This window comes from Siniperca chuatsi, linkage group LG21, assembly GCF_020085105.1.
Source record: "Siniperca chuatsi isolate FFG_IHB_CAS linkage group LG21, ASM2008510v1, whole genome shotgun sequence".
Lineage (NCBI taxonomy): Eukaryota > Metazoa > Chordata > Actinopteri > Centrarchiformes > Sinipercidae > Siniperca > Siniperca chuatsi.
The window spans coordinates 2,357,209-2,379,114 of NC_058062.1; the positions used below are offsets into that span (position 1 = coordinate 2,357,209).

Genomic DNA, 21,906 nt, shown 5'->3' on the forward strand with positions numbered 1-21,906 from the left:
TGATGTGAAGACACTGCAGAGGAATCAGTACAGAGCTGCTTGGTCTCTATTTTTACCGAGGGTTTGCACTTGCAGGGACACTCCTGAATGTTACACTGCTCCACCTGGACAGAAAGGCAAACTGTAAACGTTTAGTCCTGACCTGACTGTCACCACCTGTCAGTGGTGCTGATTAACAGCATTGTATTTAAGCTTTTATTTCAAAATACAATAAATTAAATGAAAGTGTCTGATGTCTGACATGTATTTTCTCAATAATAAAAGGTCACACTAATATTCTAAGTCTCCCTCCACACATTTATTTTCTTCATGAATGTGACCAGTCATCCTGAAGCACTCACGTTATCATAGTGCTTCTTGACGATGGGCTCGTAGAAGCCGATGGCCTCCTTGTACTTGTTCTGCATGAAGAGCACGTGGGCTACGTTCAGCTTCCAGGTATCGTCCTCATTACAGACCTCCACTGACTTGCGGAAGATCTTTTCCACCATCTGGAAGTTCTCCCGGTTCCAGTAGATCTTGGCCTGGGCCATCAGGACCACGATGTACCTGGGATAAGACCGGGCCAATTACACGGGAAGGATGGAGAGGAAAATAATCAGGTGGAGCGCTGCAGAGGAAAGAACTGGCAGTGTTTTCATGTGAGTGAAAAGAAGGGAGTGTGAGAGGATATTGAAAAATGTGTAATAGCTAAGAGGAGTTCCCAAAATGTCAGCTAGATATCTTAGACATTTTTAAAGTGAATTTCAATAAAGCTGTAGATAGAAGAACCTTAGGGCGAGGAACAGCTGATTTGATTTTTGATGGTGAATAGCTTTTTGTATTTCTCCATTTATCATAATTCTTTGCTGTAATTTAACTGGATTGATGCCTTTGGTTAAAACCGTAAGCATAATATGTAGAGGGTATTGATGTCTCATGATCAGTCAAAAGTTTCTTTTCAAGCATTTTTCAAACACATTTTTTCTTATGTGGCACGAAAATTGCTACATTAAAGATTCAAGATCCAAAGGTTTTATTTGTCATGTGCACATACAATATGTGCAGTGAAATACAGGGTGGCATGCTCTTGAGGTTGTGCTAAAAAGACAAGTGTGCAATAATATCAGCGAGCAGCCTCCTAACTATTTTGCCATCTGTTTCAAATTCCTTTCAAATGCTTTACTTCTCACATCTGCGTGTGTGTGTGTGTGTGAGAATGTGTGTCCTCACTTCTCCTGCATCAGGTCGTAGTCCTGCAGAGCTTTCTTCTGCACTTCATCGTCTCGAGCCAGCCTGGCCTCCTGCACCTTAGAGAAGACGAACAAAAACAACATTCAGCCAAAACTCTCTGAGCTTCTTTACATCAAAATCTACCATTTATTTTGGCATAATAATTACAACATATTAGAAAACATCCCTGAGAAGTCCACTTTTAAGTGTAAAATATGTCTTTCACAATTTCTTTAAGCTACAGTGACTCAGGATGCAGGTCAGTGTTTGAGTTGTCTGGAAGCGGATCAGCTGACAGATTAGGCTGCATTAGCAGGCGTTTGCAGCCAATTACAGGATGACATACTGTATGTCTCATACATAATATCTCAACATGAAATATAGAAAAATAAACATAAGTTTAGTACAATACATAATAAATAAGAAATAAATAAAGAAAGCTCTATAAAAGAGGACAGTGGAAGAGGAGGAGGGAGGTAAACAACCTGCTTGGCCAGCTTCCGTAACTGCTCTGTCAGTTTGCCGTTCATCTCATCAAACTTCCTAAAAGCCTGTGAAATAAACAGGCAGCAGGTGAAAAAAGGTTATACGTGATCTTAATTATGAGTGATTATTATTCATCAGCACAGATAGTTGTGTACGCATCCATGAAGTCTCAGTGGGTCAGAAGCTGGATACAAATACAATGCAATAAACATATAAAGAGGTACCTGCACATTGAGAATTAAAGCTCCTATGTAATTCTTTGGTGACTTTGACCAAATTAGTCGAAATGTCACCTGTACAGCCTATTTTACATATGAAATGTCAGTGTGCGGCTTCCTCCTGATACTTGTATTCCAGCCCAAGTAGTTTAAACATGTTTGACCAAATGAAACTGTCTAAAATTCGATTTATCTCTGCTTCTTGGGATCACCAGTGTTTAAGGTTTTATGCAACTTAAACTGAAAGGCTTGTTAGTAATAAAATGATTTATCACTGGGACCAGTGGACATCCTCACAGCTACAGTAAATGTACTAACTATTTTTAAAGCAACATTAAGGATTTTTTCTGCCACCTGGGGGAAGCTGAACAAGCTGTAAACACAACAGTGACATATCATCACCTTATAAAGCTGTTATGGTGAATTTGTGAGCAAACAGCTGCCTATTTAAACAAGCTTCAACAAAGTCAATGAAAGCGCTGAGACTGATTCATAAAGTAAAGGTGCAAAAAAAATCTATAAGCAACTACTTTCACATTATACATGGTCATTTAATCCATTGTTAACATAAAAATATTGATTAATGCGACTGTAATTACAAATGCTACACTAAATGTTTTTCATTTCTTTGCAGTACCTCCTCTGGTGCTGTCTGGCAGGTCAAGAAGGCATCAAGAAACTCATACATGTACTGGAAAGGACAAAAACAAATGTCAACTTAAAGATGGATCCAGCTATAGGAAACCTTTCCTGATTATTAAGGACATTTGTGCAGGCAAACAAGAAACTTAAGGAAGAACAGAGACAGAAACAATAATGTAGTGTGAATTAGGACCTCATGTGATTTTTAATAAAAACATCAAAAACATATGTATCCGTCCAGTGCTCGTGTGAATGTGTAACTTACCGGGGAGAGGAACTTGTAGGTGAGATGGGCGTTTTCTGCCAGGACGTCAGCTGCCAGGTCAAAGTACTGAGAGAGAGAGAGAGATTGAATCCAGCAGTGACATTAATACCATTTTAATGAAAGACCCACACCTCTCTGCAGCTCTCTGTGTGTTTTTAGCTCTTTCCACTAAGACTCACACCACATGACTCCAAATCCTTCTAAAAACATTGTTACTCTCTGCATGGACCCTCACTGGTCTACCGTATGGTGGAAAATGCTGACATGGTCCCTCGTGTAACAGAGGGGTGTCATGTTTTTGAAGGAGAACACTATGATAACTTTCTGTATAATGAAGACAGCTCCACGGGGTCATGAAGACCTGTTCAATCTAATATCATTCAGTATAACAACCCTGGTATAAACAAGGTTATTACATGGAGTTGTTGGTTTATGTAATGGAAGTAAACTTTTCATTTACTCAGGGAAAAACTGAAACTCTTGAAACATGGGTTTCTTTCGCTGTAGAACTGTATATTGATGTTGGATGTTATCAACGTTAAGCTCAGTAGCTCTCTGGAGTCGAACTAAACATATTTTCACTGACAGTAAAAGCAGATGTTTGGCTTGACTGCGGTCAGTAATCATTTCCTTTGACAGATTAAGGTATTTTGAGTAAATGTGGATGTTTTTCCAGTCTCGAAACATACTGTGAAATTGGTTATGACACAAAAACCCCACACTTTTGTCCAATCGCCACAGGCTGGACGTGAAAGTTCTGCGTAGTAATTAAGCTCAGCCTGCATTACCTGCAAATTTCTGGTTATAAATCAAACTTGGGATCCATGATTGTGATCAGACACAATTAATCATTTAGTAAAAATCTAAAACACATGAAATTGTAAAATAGACATTTTGCCTGGCTGGATCGACTACAGCTCAACATCGGCTCTCTGTTGGTAGGCCGCTTGGTTTTCAGCAGTGAATCACATTTACATTTATTCATTTGGAAGACACTTTTGTCCAAAGTAATTTCATGGAGCAGAGGCCTCTGCAGTTTGCTTTTCCTTTTTTTCAAAGTTTATTGTTGGAGCCCAGTAAGTTTAGTTTTGGTGATTTGCAGATGAAAAGATGTTGGTCTACTAAAAACTGATTAATAGATTATAACCTATAACCTTTATAATGCCATTTCTTTTAGTATGTAACTGTTCCACAGGATCTCCTGGACATACAGTATTACTTAGCAAACGTGGTTAAAAAACATTAAATCCTTCACTTACATTACACTATTACTACACAGGTTTACAATTAAGATGCCACAGCAGTGACGGCAGCTTGTTTACTTTCGCCTACAACCTGGATTGGTCAACAGCAGTCCTTGGGCAGGTTAGGATTCCTTGCTCAACGACATCTAAAACCATAGCTGATCCAGTCTGGAGTCTTCCAGGTTCAGGACAGCCTGTAGCCTGCAGGCCGGTCTGTTGTGTACCTCGTGTTTGCAGTAGAGCAGCAGCAGGTTTCCGAAGGTGACGGGGGGGAAGGAGGGCTGCTGCAGCAGGAAGGCCAGCTTCTCAAAACCCTCCGACGGCTTCGTGTCCATGTTGACCAGAGCCTGGTTGTGGAGTGTCACTGGGTCCAGCTCCTGCCAAGACACACACACACATACACACACACACATACATCATAGTATATAGTATGGGATACACTATGTTTATATACACACTATATGATGAGAAAGAGAGGTCATTTTAAGATTAAGAAAAAAAGTTTGATTTTTTTTGGTGGATAACTCAATATTCCAGTAGGGGGCACTAGTTGTACACTTCTCTCACTTCTCTCAGGTTAAAAAGACAGTCATGACTCAGTGGCAGTTACAGACTGGACCAAGGACAGTGCCCCATCTGTACATTAATTTTAATGAAGCACTTGCAAGATGATAAAACTATCATCATTACCTCCATGTGAGCCTTCACACCTATGTCTCTATTCTAATATTCTATTAATCTGTTATCTCCAGGCTGTTAGCGGGGCAGGCCCAGGCAGCCTTAGTTCAGATTACAGCAGAATAATCACAAACACACACACACACACACACACACACACACACACACACACACACACACACACACACACACACAGACACACACAGACACACACACACACACACAATGAATGGGTGATGATGGTTACCTCCTCTGATCTGGGAGGCATGTCTGTCAAAGCCTCCTGAGCTCCTTTCACTGCAGGAAAACACATGAAACACAACAGAAAAGAAAGCTGTTAGTTTTAGTCTGTATAAGCATTTCTCCTACAGACTTTTCTTAGCTGGATGAACAAATTCAATAGAAAAGTCTTGAAAATGATTATGGAGAAACTCTATAATCAACACTTAAAGGTTCCCAGTGGAGTTTTCTTGTAAACAAACAAAAGTTATGTCTACATTCAGTGTTTTTCACAAAAACACATTGTATCCTTGAGGTGCTGAATGCATTTCCTTCCTAATAAAACATTTGCAAAGCTGATTTTATGAATATTTAAAATCCTGCATTGTTTACATCCATTTTTGCCAGCTTGTAATCTTCCTCTTCCTTGCCTTGTAAAAACATTGCTCCATAGCTCTCATTGTCTAATTCATTTTCTAAACACTGTTGAACTTTTCTTTTTTTGTCTCTAATAGACAGCTGATGGTGGAGATACAGACAGGAAACGTGGGGAGAGAGGGAGTCATTTAGAAGGGGACGTTGCGGTTATATGGTAAGTCCCTTAACAACATTAACATACTTTCACTCTATAAAGTTGATATGGTGAACGTGTTAGCAGTTGCCTATTTACACATTCAGAAGACACAAATTAACATTTTCATTCATTTGAATTCGGGTTTCTGGCCACCTGACAAATGTAAGTCCAATATTAAGTCTCCTTTTAGCTCTACCAACCCCTGACAAATTCTATGTTCTACTTTCTTCACCAGCTCGTCTCTAACTGTGTCTGTCTGCTGCTGGAAAAAACCCTGATGAGAGTGAACGAAAACAGTAAAGCTGCGGGCTGTAAAATGAAAACAGTGCGCTGAAAGACACAAAAATGCTCTGTAGAGTTGAAAAGAACTGCAGAGTGAGGAGATAATTCTCTGTGGGTTAGTCACTACGAGTGACACCTTTCACATTACAGTACACATGGTCATTTCATCCATTGATGATATAAGAATATTGATTAGAGTGGCTTAAGACCTTAAGCTGTAAATTGTAATCCTGCGTTTTCCTGCCCATCATTGGGTTTTATAGTGGAAATCTACCCTTTTATTTAGCAAAAAAACATTTATTTTTGACTGATTTCAACCCATTACTAACTTGCAAGGTTTTTAGCTCAAATTTACTTAGTTTGACATTAGTTCATGTCAAACATAAAATACATTACTTCCTGTCCACTATCCTGCCTCTCTCTCATCTCTCTCTCTCTCCATCCTCCTGTTTTTATGCTACATGAAGCCACAGAGACACTGAGTGAGGTTCTTACAGTTCTTCAGCTGGTATTCGATGGCAGCTTTGAGGTTGAAGGCTTCGATCAGGGCTGTCTGATGCAGTACCAGCGTGTTGCCCACGCTGTGGACGTCGATGCCCTCAGTCGTCATCCCGACACTCAGCTCTGGCACGCAGAAAAACCATGTCGGTCAAAAAAATAGTTCTAAGATCATCAAATAATGTAACACAAACATATCACTACAGTATGAGTGGCTGAAACCAAAAACTGGTAGTTCACTGAGATGTGGTTTTACCTGGATGTTCCCGGATGCCTCGTTCTATGATCTCTCCGATGTATTTGAGGGCCTGAGCGTAGTTCTTCAGGCTGTAGTAACACAGGGCGATGTTGTAGGACAACGCTGACAGAGAGAAGAGGCAGAAAGACAAAGAAACCAAGATGAACTATAATGGTGCCAGTCATTTTTTTTTAACTCAATCCCAATCTGACAGCCTACTGAATTTCTCTTTACATTTGTGATAATAGCAAATTTAGTCTTTTCCAGAGGAGTCGAGGAGGTTGTATATTCAGAAGGTTTACCTGCAAAACATACCCTAGTCTTTCAGACAGTTTTATATCGCTGAACTACTTGTGTTGAAGTATATTTTCTTGTTGAGCGTTTAATTAGAACCTCCTGCAGTGATCTTACGAAACAGAATAAATACATCTTGTTCTGAAACCAAAAGTAGTGCTGTTACAATATTAACTATAACACAAAACCCCTCTCCTATCTCTTTTTGGCTGTTGGGACCTTATTCCCGACATCTCGGATCGAGATCTTTGTCCACCAGGAGACTCCTCCTCAGTCGTTACCAAGGTGAACATTCTTGCTAATGACTTCACCAAAACTGCCATGTAATTCAAATGTATGGCAGTGATGGAAAGAAAAAAATAAATAAATAAAAATAAATAATATTTCCTTTTGATTACTGTAAAAATGTTGCAGTGCATTGAGTGTCCAGCATTGCAGTATGATTGTAGCTTACTTTATTTTAGATGATTAAACTCACAGGTGATGTAAATGTTTAACACAGAACAGAAACAGTAAACAGATGCAGTGAAGAACAGACGCAATCATCATTTTGCCTTGTATGAATGTAGGATTTACTGTAACTGTAGCGTAAAGTCAGACTCTGGACTACATTATCTCTAAATTCAATAAACAAAATTAAAAAATGTATTTTTACTCTACATGATTTAAAATACTGACTTCTGCATATATTGCACATGTGTGTGCTATTTTATAATCTCTAAGGAAATTACCACTGCACACTCTACTTTGACGAGAATTAGATACGTTTGATGATGACCATTTTATTTTAAAATGCAACATTGATTAAAATTCAGTGATAAACATACACCAAGTTGTAATGCTTTGATAAAGTCACTACATAATGCAATTACCTAATTTAACAGATGGTTTCAGTTTCGCACATTGAAACTCTGTTGTGAAAACTGAGCCAAATGAATTGTAAAATACTGTAACAGCTCACAGAAGACAATACTGAATCAGTGTATAAGAAAACCACACAAGAGCCAGTGTCACTGAAGGTGATGTGTGTGTGTGTGTGTCTTTGGATGATTACCTGGCACGTATCCCAGCACCTGCATGGCAGACACGAACTTCTTGCAGGCCTCCTCATACTTGCCGTCCTGGTAAAGCAAACAGCCCATATTGTAGACGTAGTCTGGGTCGTCCTGGGGCAGCTGCTCCAGCATTGACTACACCCACACGCACACAAACAGGTGCAGTTAGTCTCAGTTGAAAATGAACGAATGTGTGTGTTTGGCTCTAGATAATAATGATTCAAACTGCCTTCATATTGAACAGAAATGGTATAATTTGTATGTATTAACAGATGATGTGAGAGAGCTTGTCACCTTGGCAGCTGAGTAATCTTCCTCACAATATTTGATACAGGCTTGCAGCTTGACCATCTGTGCCAGAGAGAGAGAGAGAGAGGATAAACCAAAGGTAAAACAGGGACATGATGTGACGAGCCAGGTGCTGGTTTGACTTTGGGGCTAAAAATGAAGCACTAACATGAACTACAGACTCCAAACTGTCATCCATAATTCCTTTTCATGACCGGCAACCTGTTTTTCCACAATTAACTCACACAATTTCTGTGAAAATTACATAATGTTTGTACTTGATTTTATCATATTGACAAGATTATCTTATATTCAATTTAAAAGCAGCATCATTGACATTTTGACTATCTGTTAATAAAAATGTGTTCCCTGTTGCTGAGCTATACAGATTTATGCTTGCTTTATTTCATTTATTGTGCATTTATGGCCCATATGCATTTGTTAAAGCACTTCTGTGGAAACAGTGCTCCCAGTGATAGAAAGTGTGTAACAGATGGAGGAACAGAGTGAAAAATTTAAATGTAAATAAGTTGGAGTTCTTACATTGCAAATTTGAAGCACCTGCACCCAAACACTTTCATTTCCCCATAAAACAAAGCAGTGAGTCTAAGTGGAGCTGCTGAAAAGTTGGCATTTTGGAGATACAAGGTTTTCACATCATCAAGCTTGTCTGAACCCAGTAGTGAATATGTGTGTGTGTGTGTGTGTGTGTGTGTGTGTATGTGTGTGTGCTGTACCTTGGTGTGACTGCTGGGGTTGTCGAGCATGAAGGAGGCCTTTGTGGCCTCAGGATAAGCACCAGCTTTGTACAGGGACTGGGCGTAGTACACCTTGTACTCCTCCACCTCCGGGTGCAGCTGGGTGACAAGCTCGTAGCACTCTGCAGCGTTGGTGAAATCCTGGATGTGATAGTAGCAGTAACCCAGCAGAGACAGCGCTGCCCTGGACTGGGACACAATTGAATTCAAGAGAGTGTTAAACTGGCAGTTATCTGTAGGACATTTGTAATGTTTGTAATATAAAGCCTTGTTGTATAGATAGACAGAAACACCAGTTTCACCCTTTCCCAAAGTAACTAAGACACAATGAAATATCAATCAGGGTGTCTGCAGTTATCACAACATGTAATGTACTTTTAAAAACAAAGAAAAAACTAAAGTCATAAATCAATACAGAAATGTAAATCAACATAAACCATTTTTTTAATGAAGTGGTTGTTTTTAGATCATGTCGCATTTGAGAAACTGGAACCTGAGAATGTTTTGTATTTTTAGAGCTGAACGATTAGTCCATTAATCAATTAGTCGATTGACAGAAAAATAATCCTATTTTGATAATCGATTAGTTGTTTTTCAATTTTTCAGGTTCCCGCTTCTCAAATGGGAGGATTTGCTGCTTCTCTTTGTCAAATATCATAGTAAACTGAAAACCTTTGGTTTTGGACTTTTGGTCAGACAAAACAACCCTGGGCACTGGGAAGTTTTTTTTTTATAAACCAAATGATTAATTGATTGATCGAAAGAAAAAAATCAGTAGATTAACTGATAAAGAAAATAACTGTTAGTTGCAGCCCCTGGTATATTTGCTGATTATCAAAATAGTTGCAGATTAATTTTCTGTCAATGGACTAATCGATTCATTGACTAATCATATCAGCTCTAGTTCATAATTTCAATACATTTAATTAAAATTCAAGACAATTAAATAAATTTTCAGGTCCAATATTTGTAAAACAAGCACTATAAAAGACCTGAAGACATCTCAAAAACATATACTCTATACAGTATATTACAAATGAACAATAGTATTCCACACTTACCTTTGTGTGTTTTTGAAGTTGGCCGTTTAGGATGTGAATTGCTTCCACATACTGGCAGTCTTTAATCTAAAAGACAGATGAGAATGAACCGTGATGGTCTGATATACTGCATTTCTATTACACACTATTAGCATTATTTAACAACCTAGCAGGGAAAACGCTACTGACTCCAGCTGTTGTTAAACAAGCTGTTTAACTGAAGCTATATGCTAAACTGGGTCTAACGTTACTGGAATATACCACAAGCATCATTTAACAAACCATTTCAATTTAACAGTGCTGCAGTTCAGCATAACGTTACACTGTTATATGCTGAACTGCAGCACTGATAACGTTAACAAAAACGTTATTTGACAGACAAAAAACTATTTAGAGATGTAATGGTTGAGCATATTACAAAAGTTTAAATTTTATGAAATTACTTAGACGTTGGATTAAATGTAAGCAGAATTTACCAGCAATCCCTCACAATTCCGGAAAAGTGTGGTCAGTGGTGTGTATGTTTGTCAGTAAGCAGAAAACACTAAATTGAACGAGTTTTGAATGGAGTTTCGTTAAGCGTTATCTGCTGTATCGACGTTAGCTTTTAACAGTGCGCTATGCAGCTGACCTCAACTACAACAACAATATTCTCACCAGTTTGTAGATTGTAGCCGTGTACTCCCCGTCTTTTATAGCTGTCATGGCTTTAAACGAGTAGTTTTAACGATAACAAATTACTTGAAACGTTGCGTATTCCCAAACTCTTAAATATAGCATCTAGCTAGCGTATGCTTAGGAGCTGTTACTTAGCAACGTAACAGACCGGAAATTAAAAAAATGACAGACATGTGTAACAGCCAATCACATAGGAGGGTGAATCTACTACCCAACTTTTTATTTTTTTAAACTCAACCTTTATGTAACTGTTAAACAGAGACATTAAATCAACCACAACTTTATCTACCACTTTATCTATCTACTTTCTTTCTTTTTCAAGTCTATGTATGTGGTGTTACATAAATAAATAAATAAGCTATAATGAAATAAACAATTGTATAGGCCTAAAAAAACAACTGAAAAAATATGTAATATAACCATTAAATTAAGAAATAAGAAAACTCAGTTCCTTATATTAAATGTTATTTCATCTTCACAATAATAGTGTTGCAGGTCAGTTTTACTTCATTCCTGCAGTTTTTATTTATTATTATCAATATTAGTGTGTATTTGTGTGTGACTGGCAGACCACAGCATATGTGTCTGCAGCACTGTGTGTCAGACTGCCTGGTCTGCAACACTGGGGCCCTTCAGGGGACTGTCCTCTCTCCCTTCATCTTCACCATCTACACCACAGACATCAGCTGCAACACATGGTACTGCCGCTTTCAGAAGTTTTCTGTTGACTCTGCTGTGGTGGGATGTATCAGCGGTGGTGATGAGTCGGAGTACAGGGCTGTGGTGGGGAACTTTGTCTCATGGTGTGAGCAGAACCATCTGCAGCTCAATGCGACAAAGTCTAAGGAGCTGGTTGTAGACTTACGTAGGGCCAAGGCACCAGTGACCCCTGTCTCCATCCAGGGGGTCAGTGTGGACATTGTTGAGGACTACAAGTACCTTGGATTACACGTGGACAATAAACTGGACTGGACTAAGAACACTAAAGCTCTTTACAGGAAAGGCCAGAGCCGCCTCTGTTTCCTGAGGAGGCTGAGGTCCTTCAACATCTGACGGACAATGCTGAGGATGTTTTATGAGTCTGTGGTGGCCAGTGCTATCCTGTATGCTGTTGCATGCTGGGGCAGCAGGCTGAGGGTAGCGGACGCCAACAGACTCAACAAACTGATCCGTAAGGCCGGTGACATTGTGGGGGTGGAGCTGGACTCTCTGGCGGTGGTGTCAGAGAGGAGGATGCTGGCCAAACTACACGCCATCTTGGACAGTGTCTCCCACCCGCTCCATGACACGCTGGTCAAACAAAGGAGCACCTTCAGCGAAAGACTCATCCTCCCACAATGCACCACAGAGCGCCACAGGAAGTCATTCCTGCCTGTGGCCATCAAACTCTTTAACTCTACCCTCTAAGTGTCGGGGAAACTGGCTCTGATATTACTCAACTGGATATTGGACCATTAACATCACTGCAATACCTGAAATATTGTGCAATATTCTCAATATTCTCTTACTGCTGTGCAATATACTCTGTTCTCAGTTTAATTATTCCATGTTTGTTGATATTTATTAAACTATATTACTGCTGTGCAATATCCACCACCTAATAAGCTGGTTAAATCTGCTACACTCAACTTGACAGTACACATGATTGCACTATTACTTACTTATATTATTACATTGTACTGTACACTTACATAGCTTTATACTTCATACCCACTTGTATTTATTTTGATTAGGTGTATTATAGTGTATCATATTTCGATTTGATTGCAGACTTATTTATTATTATGTCTATTTCTATTCTATTAGTACTTCTTCTCCTGTGTGACGTGACAATGTTGTGGTTACATGTTTTGTCTTTAATCATATTCATAATGTCTTCTTTCTTTCTGTTTTTCTTTTAGAGTTCAGAGCACAAGCAGAGACTGGTAAAATCCACCAATGATCTCATATTTGAAGGATCCAGGACGTGACTTCATCCAAGGGTCACAGAAAAAAAGAAAACACACACACACACACACACACACACACACACACACACACACACACACACACACACACACACACACACACACACACACACACACACACACACACACACACAAACAGTGGTCAAAACAGAGGAAACCAACCCCAGTGCTGGAGCTTTGCCTCAAACCTAAACCACACTGTGCTGACCACCGGGCCTCCATAATGATGGGGATCCTGTGTGTGTGTGTGTGTCTGTCTATCTGTATGTGTGTGTTTGAAAGTGAAAGCGTGAGATGTTTTTTTTGTGTGTATATGCATGTGGATGCATGCTTGTGTGCAGCAGGGGTGTGTGTTCTCTCTGTCTCTCTTTCTGCACTTTTTGCATGCCTGTCATTACCTTCTGTTGGGACTATTGGGAAGCTTTGCAGCAGAGGAGCTGAACAACAACAGGTATACACTATTATTACACTGGTATGTGCAGAGAGCAGGATTTTATTTACACATTTGTACTTTTACTTTAAAAAAAATTTGATTTCTGGGCTCTCCTTTTTTTTTGTTTTGTTTTGATTGTAGCCAAAACAATCAAAGTTAAATAAATGGCTATGACATAAAATCTTAACAATCTAAGCATTGTTGCTGCTTTGAAAGAAAATATGACTGCATTCATGCTGCATAAAAGCACAAGTGTAATGCATGCTTGAGATGAAACTGAATGGGACTCTTTATTAATGTTGAGCATTTGAATAAGGCATCTGTCGTTAAAATATTGAGTGACTGGGAAATTCTGTAATTCTTCCATTTGCCTTCTTTCACCGCAGAGCCAAACTTATTTCATGGTTGCAAGATTGAGCCTGGTGAGAGCTGATGAGATTTTGGTTACTTAAAAAACTGCAGATCCTTTAGAGAAAACCTGCAGAGGAGAAGTTGTAGTCTCATTGTGGCTGTTTATGTGTTTTTTTAATATGTTTCCGGGTCTGTGTGTGAGTGTGCATACCAGCAGGGACAGTAGGTGTTTCTGTGTGTTTATTTGAGTACAACAAGTTTTCGGGAGATGGTTGATTCGGCATTAAGTGATGAGGTAAGTGATGACACCAAAATCATCAAGGTGTTCCCGTTATATCTTGTGCATATGCTGTGTTAAAGGATAAGGCTGGCAATTCTATATTTTTCATTTTGTCAACAAATCTCATGAAAAGACCAAAACCAACAATGTGTTAGTCCGTCTCAACACTTTCTGACTTCCTGCCTGTGGCTCTCAGCTCCAAGCCCACTGGTTTCTACTGAAGACGTATATCTTTAAAAACACCTCACAAATATATAGTTTTTTTAGAAAGGCTCAGTAGTTTCCTAAAACAGCTGCTCACTGTAGTTTTTATCAAACTAACAGGAGGAAATTGTGCATTTGCCGGGGACTATTTTCAGCGGCGGATGAATCAAGGATACAAGTGCAAATTTTGATCTGATGGTGGCAGTAGACAAAAAGACAGAATGTCAGCAAAAACATTAGGATTCATCATTTCTAAAAATAGCTCAGTAATTTCCTTAAAGAGCTGGCCACTGGCCAGGAAATAGTGCATTTGTTGGGGACTATTTTCAGCGGCGGATGAATCCACATGTGGTGCTGTAGTGAGTATTTGGGGCAGCAGGACGGTGTGTGTGGGACTGAGTCAGAATAAACTACAGTGTGTGTGTTCATGGTGATGAAGGAACATGCTTTACCTACCTTAGAATAAGCCGTTTATATCTACATCAGGAGCGGTTTCCCTTCCGCGTAGGTCGCCATGTTGCTACCACCATGTTTCTACAGTAGCCCAGAACGGACAAACCAAACACTGGCTCTAGATAGGGCTGTTCACATTTTTCGAGAGATTCGCGGCCACCGTAGTTTCTCCTACACGCTTGGAAGGGGAGGGTGAGGCGAGCGGTATTCAAATGGTTGCAAACTGCAATTTCACCACTAGATGCCACTAAATCCTACACACTGCTCCTTTAAGTAATAGTAAGAGATTAAAGTCAGCAGACTGTAGCAATATAAAGTGATTTGCATTTTTCATTACAGGGCTTGTATATTTACATTATTGTAATATAATACTACAATTTGGCCAAATGTTCTGGAGCTTTGAAACTCATTTATCTATATTTTGGCTAAAATAGAGTGTTTGGAACATACTAATCAGACAGATGGACTGAAGAGAAGTGTGAATGTTTTGATTTGACTTTTTGCCTCCTTGTCTTTTTGGAATCCATCCTAAATGACTGAAGCTAAGCCGACCACAGCGACCTATCTCTTTTAGTGACAAAACTACAAACTTTTTAATGCCACTTTAATACCAGAAATCTGAAGAGATTACAGGTCTTTCATTTTTTTTTTTGTCACATTCAGTTCCAAGCTTGAGCTGACCAGCTGGTCTCAAATATGTGAAATTCATTTAAACACACATGTCCAAGATGACCAACTGTTTAGTCTTCTAGAGCCTCTGTGTATTTTTGTAGGTGTGTGTGAGATTGTGTGTGTGTGTGTGTGTGGGTGTATCACTGGAACAAATTTGAAGTTGCTGAGGTAGGTTGTACTCGGCATGTCTCTGCAGCTCTCCCTCAAGTTTTCCAAGTCTCTCTGTCAGTTCGGTTTTGTCTATCAGCTCTCTGACTGCTGCTCGGACTCATTCCTTAATGTGAGCTGACTGCAGGAGCTGAGCGTTTAGCCTCAGGGCTTCTTCTCCTGTTCCACCCTCAGACACGCCTGGAAGGCTTAGAAGTTTGTACTCAGAAAAGTTAAATTTCCTTTTTCTCTGCTTTATTAGGAGTGATAACCACAGTGGTAGCAAAGCCATACAAGATTTAACACAGTGTTGAGGAATAGTGTAATCCCTGCAGCATGCTGACTCAGGCTGTGCAGAACAATATGTATAGACTAAAATAAAGACTGGCATACAGAACTGAGAGGATAATAGGCACTTCAAGCACAGAAGAGGAGTATTCATTAAGACTGAAGCTAAAAAAATGAACTTAGATACATGATTTAATTATACTAATGTATAAATAAAGTGCAAATAACTAAACATACAAATATACTTGCCCAGCTTCTGCTACAGAAGCTACTTTGGGCTCAATCGTCATTGAAACGATGGCAATTATTTCTAAAATTTAAACAGTCAGTAAAACAATCAGTTTTACATTGCACAGTTTATGCAAGGTGTAAATCAAAGAGCTCAACAAAAAATGAGTTGACATAAAAAAAGAGTGTCTGCACGTAAAAGATATAAATGAAACATAAAATATAAAACGAACATGTAAATAGGATTTAAGACAAAAATTAGTTAAGACATGAATGAATGGTCCCAAATTTAATTTAATAAAGTGCAGTGGAAAACAGAAAAGTTTAAGGCTTTGAATTTGAGAAAATAGTGGAAATTTGTTCCAGATATGTGATCTGTGTGTGTTTAAAATGGTAATTTAATGGGATTTTCTTCCCCCAGGTGCTGGTCTGATCATGGCCTCCAAACTGAGTGTGCTGCTGCTGTTACTGGCTGTTGCCACAGTAACGGTTCTGGCCCAGAGGCGGCGCCCGACGTCGACGAACACTGACGAGTGGAACTACAGGGATGGCTGTGAGCACCCAGATTACTCTCTGTTTATTCTGGGTCAAAGGTCAAATTCAGGTCTCATCATGATGATATCAAAGCTAGAGGTGAAAGATCGTCGCTGCTCAGAGCAAACCTGTCTGTAAATCTGTGAATGCCTCTTTGTTTTGATTTTAAGCTTTATTGGTCTCCTTAGGCAGATATAGGAAAACATGCAGAAAACGTGCAGACCACCAACTTACAACAATGAACAGAACTTTTTGGCAGAAATGCTTCTGACAGAGCTAGGCGAGCAGTTTCCCCCTGCCTTGAGACTTTGTGCTAAGTCAAGCTAAAAGTCCTGTGATCAGTAAGGTCCAACTGCAGACCTGTTTGGGGACCCCAGGTCTTTGAGCCAATGGGAAGAGAGTAGGTCCCCCAAAAGTGAGGTGCATCAGGTGCATCAAGTGCATTTTTTCTTAAGAACTTTATTTAACCAGATTTGAAAACATTCACAGAGCATTAGCATTCATGTAATGATAATATAAAAAATAGCTAAATATTCTTTCTTGTAGTATGTTTGGTGTGAAAGAAATACTCTGCTAAATTACCTGAATAAATACTACCTGCTTGATGTTAGGTGAAGTGCAGGTGAAGTTAGCCTGTTGGAGAAGATATGTTAGTCCAGGACTGCATGTAAAACAGATTATAATATAATATATCCTCTGGAATAAAACTGATAACATAAACCTCTCTTGTGTTGGTAATGTCAGTGTTTTAATTTAGTGAATTACCTGTGCCTAAACTCATACAGCCTTTAAAACTTATACATAAAATACAAAAATAATAAAATATTTACAGGATTTTTTAATTACTTCCAGCTCAAGATGAGAAGATAAATGTGCCATAACTTTGGTGGCGCAGTATCACCATATAAAACAAGCTACTAGCTGACTGATTTTTAACGTTAGCACTAAGTTGGATACTTTTTCTCACCTCACTAATGTTGAAACGCTAACATTAGTTACAACTGTCTATAAAAGACTGAAGATAAAGTTTTGCCCAGTAGGACTTGAACATTACACTTTCTGTGTGGAATTCTTACAGATCTAATTTTATTTTACTTTACAGTTCTAGCGACGTGGCTCTGTAGATGATAATGTCACTCTGTCGGTCCACAGACTGAACTATTGGCACAGATAACCTGGGTTTCCAGAAGATGAATCCCCTGACTTTTCCTCTTGCACCATCATTAGTTTAAAAGTTATCATTTATGACCAAATACCTGCAAAACAAATGACATTCCCATAAGCCTCAGCTGTATTTTGCTTTTATATTTTTGTGGCAGAAAAGGATGTGATGCACCTCACTTTCTCATTTGACTCAGGGTAATACTAAACTAAAAATTTAAATGTATCAAAATGTTTTTTCGCGTTGAGTCGAGCGAATCATTTTTCATTACCATTTATAGCTCACCAAGAGAGAAACTCTTTAAATGACCCAGGAGATAGTAGCTCTTTATCCTTAAACTCTTTTTCAGTGAGATAGAGCAGAACACGTGAACTCAGTGTTGCCTAAGGAATAGCCTCTGTTGTGCCTTACTATGTGTCACCAGATCAAACGCTCATCATCAGTTGTGCATGAACATGGATGTGTTTTAATTGGGATTTTCTGTCCCAGCTGAGAGGGTGAACATGCGCGGCGTGGCCAACCTGACTCAGGTTCTGGATAACTGGAGGTTCGACATCCTGAACCAGATGAAAGGACTTCTGCAGAATGACCACCAGTCTCTCCTGCCCGACTACGCCAGGTAGGGAGCGAGAGGGCAAGAGGGGGCCTCCAAGGCAGAGTTTGAACTGTGTCAGAGGTTATTAGTGGGATAAACCGACGAGTTGTACATTTTTGCATTAATGTAGCGCTTCTTGCACTAGAGATAGATGTAAAATACACCAGGTCACCATATAAACAGTTCTGTTAACGTTCTGGCATGTTGAGATTCATCTTGGAAACAGCAGTTAACAAAATAATCTCACCACAAGATCCACTTAGTAGCCGTTCTGGAGCTTTCAATCATATCACATAATCTTTATCAGCAGATTGTCATGAAATTGAATGTTCATTTCCTTTTATCCTTTGGGACCAAACATGCAGACTGTAGCCTGGTAGCCCTGCTCACAGAGCATGTTTTCTGTCTCTCTGCTGTTAAAAAAATCGGTTTCAGTGAGGTTTGACTGAAACGTTCGCAAAAAGCCTTTGGTTTGACCCATGAGGGTTTCCAAGAAGAAGCGACTGGAGGACTGAAGACTCAATAAGAAGTCATACATGTAAAATCTGTGTCATATTAGAGTCAGTTCAGATGGGATTCTCAAAGACAACCATTGTCGCACTGATCAGTCCTATAATTAAACAAACTGCATCAAAAGATCATATCTTTTAGACTTTTATTAAATACCAACAACAGCTCGGGTAGTCTGAATATAAAACAGTTCTTTGATTTACTTTTAAAAAAACCTGATTGTTGTTTTATGTAACAGCATTATAATTAATTACAGAATTATCATTTAAAAAGTATTCGAGTAAAATTTGTTGACTGTGAAGTAGAAACAGAAAAGGCAAATGGAAAAAGTGAGAAAAAGAAAAATTTAAGCTGAGAGGCCAAATTAAAAGAAAATAAGGCAGAGAATATCCCTTATACATGACTACACTACTGTTTATGTAACTACTAGACCATAATGATGTCTGGTCCTCTAAACTGTGGCGAGATGCAGGAAACACCAGACTTCCTTGTGGAAAACTGGAGCCTGTTTCATTCACCCTGCCCGTTTCTATTTTGGCTTTAAACTGCAGTTTCAGCTGCAGTTTCTTTTGCTGGCGTCGGCCACAGAGCGTGCCCAACAAACTGAATTTATTTTCAGCCTGAAGGATAAACCAAATTCCCGTGGGGACTCTCACCACCCAGACTGTTTGTTTCACTCATGTGGAATATTCTGCTCATTCAAAGCACATGGGAGGACAAAGACGTGTGCTCTGTCAATTGTGACAAAAGTTACTGAACTAAACTCCCACTTAACTCAGCTGCCCTCTTTACCACAGTGCCTCTTCACATTTCTCCGCCCCATACTGCCTCTTCATGCAGTATGTCTTCCACAAAAAAAACTCCAGTTGAAATTTAAATGCCACTGAATCAACAGCATTGAATATTTCACTCCTGTTTAAAATTTCCAGAAGGCAAGTTGTGCAATTCTGTCCGTCGATCCAAGCACGAGAAGTTCAGATGAGAATAAAACATGAACTTGATGTGTTCTGGGACCAAATCAGACAACTATTATGAAAGAATCAGGAATACTACTGTACCAAAAAGCCTGGTTGCCTCATGAAACCAACCCTCACCAGATGAACTAACTGCTCTCTGTGTTCCTGTTCAGGATCCAGCCGCTGTCTGAGGCCTTAGACGACCTCTACAAGGAGTTCAACGCCCTCAAAGCTCACCTGGGCGACCTGACCGAGAAGTTCTCCGCCATAGAAACTTTCATTGACGAGGTCAAGGCCAGCCGCGCCAGCAACGCCAACACTGGCCCGGCCCCTGCTCCGGCTCCGGCCCCCGTCCCCAGACAGGCCGGGAGGAGGGTGCTAAAGAAGAAGGCCACCCCTTCCTCCTAACCAGCCAATGATGCGCTTCCTCCATCTTGATGTTTGCTTCTTCTCGTGGCTGTCTTAAGTCTCTGTTTGTCTTATCTGACAGTGCCGGCACTCTGAAGCTAATACACTTTTAATTTCATAATAATCATATTCTATACAATGAAATTGTACCAAGGTGCTCTCCATTTAAAACAAAACATTTAAAATTAAAACATAGGATATAGTAAAAGATTAAAAATATAAAATAAAGAGTAAATAAGATGACACTCACATTTAGTGTGGACCATTATATAAGAAGATGTAAGACAGCTGCACTCAGCGTGTTGCCATGACCCAGCACTGTTTCATATTTTCCATAGTTTTCCAAATAAATATTGTTTTCCTGTTATTCCTGATTTTCTAATGAGTGTAATTGGTGTACGCAGACTGGTAAGATATGCACTTGTTATAGAAATCCACACACCTGCTGTGTCTGAAATGACTTGACTCACTCACTCCTCTGTGTAAAACAGACACTGAATAATGATTGAGCAGTAAACTGAGATTTCAAACGCATATTTTGCTGACAGGTGAAAGTCCACGAGACTGAAATTTTCTCTATCTATAAAATGTGATGCATTACATTGTGGGATTGTTAGCAGAAAGCAGTCCATACCATCTGACACAACTTTTCTCTCTTCCATTAAATTTCAAACTCAGAATTCAGAGATGCAAATAAAATGGCAAAAATGGAAAATATAGTAAACTATGTAGTGATTTCGGACACAGCCACGGTTTCCATTTACCGCATGAAAAATTATTTTTTTACAGTGTGAGGCCTGGGAACGTTGTATCTCACCAAAACTCAACAAACATTTTCAATGATTTGAAAGATTTTCTCATTCCCGGTTGTTGTTGTTGTTCAAGCGCCTGGCGAGTTCAACTACACATGCTGAATGATATCTTGCAGCATAGTTGAGCTGGTAAGAAAGCACTTGTTCTGTTTGTTCTGGATGCTTTTTGGACAAACATGCTTGTTGGTTTGGGTTTACTGCTGCATTATATGAGCTCCAAATAAACTCACTTATTGCATTCATTCAGTATTTCAGTTATTGTTTCTTCAAGATAACTTTCACTTTGATCTGAACAGAGAACAGCTTTAGATGGTTAATGATGCCAACAGGATTTTGATCAATATCAGATTTCCTTTTTAAGATGAAGGGTGTTTAAAATAATCCTGCCCATTCATTATTGACATATAATACATGTAAAGTTTTATTGGTCATGTAAAGTTTCTTAATTCTAAAATGATGTTGGTGTCGGTAAATAGGGAGGGAAGATATATTAAACTTTGTTTTGATTCGAACTTGCAAAAAGTTTTATGGCAGTGAGGCTGATCACATGTGGTCTGGTCAGTATTGTCCATGTGGTAGAGTGAGAAATCTCAACAACTACTGGCCAGATTGCCATGAAATGTTTTATTCATGGTCCCTAGAAAATGAATATGAATGAGTTTAGTGACCCCTAACATTTCCTTTTGAATTGAATGACTTCAAGACCTTTCCTCTATCGCCACCCTCAGGGCAAACTTTATCCCTGCTTCTGCTAAGGCTCTAAAAAAGTGAAATAATCAGAAAATTGTTTGTTCTGTCAAATATTGTTCTCTAGTGGACACTGGCCTGGCTTTAGATTGTAAGGTCAGCTCTACTTCATACAGATTTTAGCCAAGGTATGTAGGGTATATGGGGCTAATACTGTTTCTTATTTGATTTATTTACGAATCAGGGCCGGTGTGAATAATGCTGCTGAGAGTAAAATTTTGGTCTTAAATGTGTCAAAATAAAATAATAAATAAAGTAGGATAATGCAGAAACTTTCCTACATGTTACGACTTTGTCTAAACTCCCAAATTATTCAGTTAGTTAATTAGTCAGTTAGGAGGAGGCAGCAGCGACAAACTTTCCTTATTTTGGAAATGTATGATGATGAGTCAAAAGATACGAGGTTTGTCCCAATATACCCAAAATACATATACAACATTAAAAAAGTTCATGATGGATTCAACATGAATACAATGAAATGTTCACATGT

The 21,906-nt window shown here is 39.1% G+C and overlaps 2 protein-coding genes across 3 annotated transcripts in view; one reads left to right on the plus strand and one right to left on the minus strand.

The window, feature by feature from the left end:
• Window positions 1-10,841, minus strand: part of flr (fleer) — an 18,950-nt gene extending 8,109 nt beyond the window's left edge. Inside the window, exons 1-15 of one of the 2 annotated variants that reach the window (XM_044181637.1) lie at window positions 10,649-10,841; window positions 10,013-10,078; window positions 8,931-9,140; window positions 8,200-8,256; window positions 7,905-8,040; window positions 6,575-6,679; window positions 6,316-6,444; window positions 4,993-5,042; window positions 4,292-4,444; window positions 2,824-2,889; window positions 2,554-2,607; window positions 1,698-1,763; window positions 1,213-1,289; window positions 342-549; window positions 57-104 (exon numbers count right to left, since the gene is read on the minus strand). In XM_044181637.1, the coding sequence (XP_044037572.1) occupies window positions 57-104; window positions 342-549; window positions 1,213-1,289; window positions 1,698-1,763; window positions 2,554-2,607; window positions 2,824-2,889; window positions 4,292-4,444; window positions 4,993-5,042; window positions 6,316-6,444; window positions 6,575-6,679; window positions 7,905-8,040; window positions 8,200-8,256; window positions 8,931-9,140; window positions 10,013-10,078; window positions 10,649-10,696 (1,473 nt within the window). In that variant the 5' untranslated portion in view covers window positions 10,697-10,841. The remainder of the gene's footprint in view (window positions 1-56; window positions 105-341; window positions 550-1,212; window positions 1,290-1,697; window positions 1,764-2,553; window positions 2,608-2,823; window positions 2,890-4,291; window positions 4,445-4,992; window positions 5,043-6,315; window positions 6,445-6,574; window positions 6,680-7,904; window positions 8,041-8,199; window positions 8,257-8,930; window positions 9,141-10,012; window positions 10,079-10,648) is intronic. The other variant, XM_044181638.1, reaches the window with a different exon arrangement.
• Window positions 10,842-13,084: 2,243 nt separating this feature from the next.
• si:ch211-76l23.4 lies at window positions 13,085-20,911 on the plus strand. Its single transcript, XM_044181641.1, has 4 exons — window positions 13,085-13,108; window positions 16,114-16,245; window positions 17,878-18,007; window positions 19,623-20,911. Exons 2-4 carry the CDS (start codon window positions 16,128-16,130, stop codon window positions 19,855-19,857), a joined length of 483 nt encoding a protein of 160 aa, XP_044037576.1. The 5' UTR covers window positions 13,085-13,108; window positions 16,114-16,127; the 3' UTR covers window positions 19,858-20,911.
• Window positions 20,912-21,906: the final 995 nt, after the last annotated feature.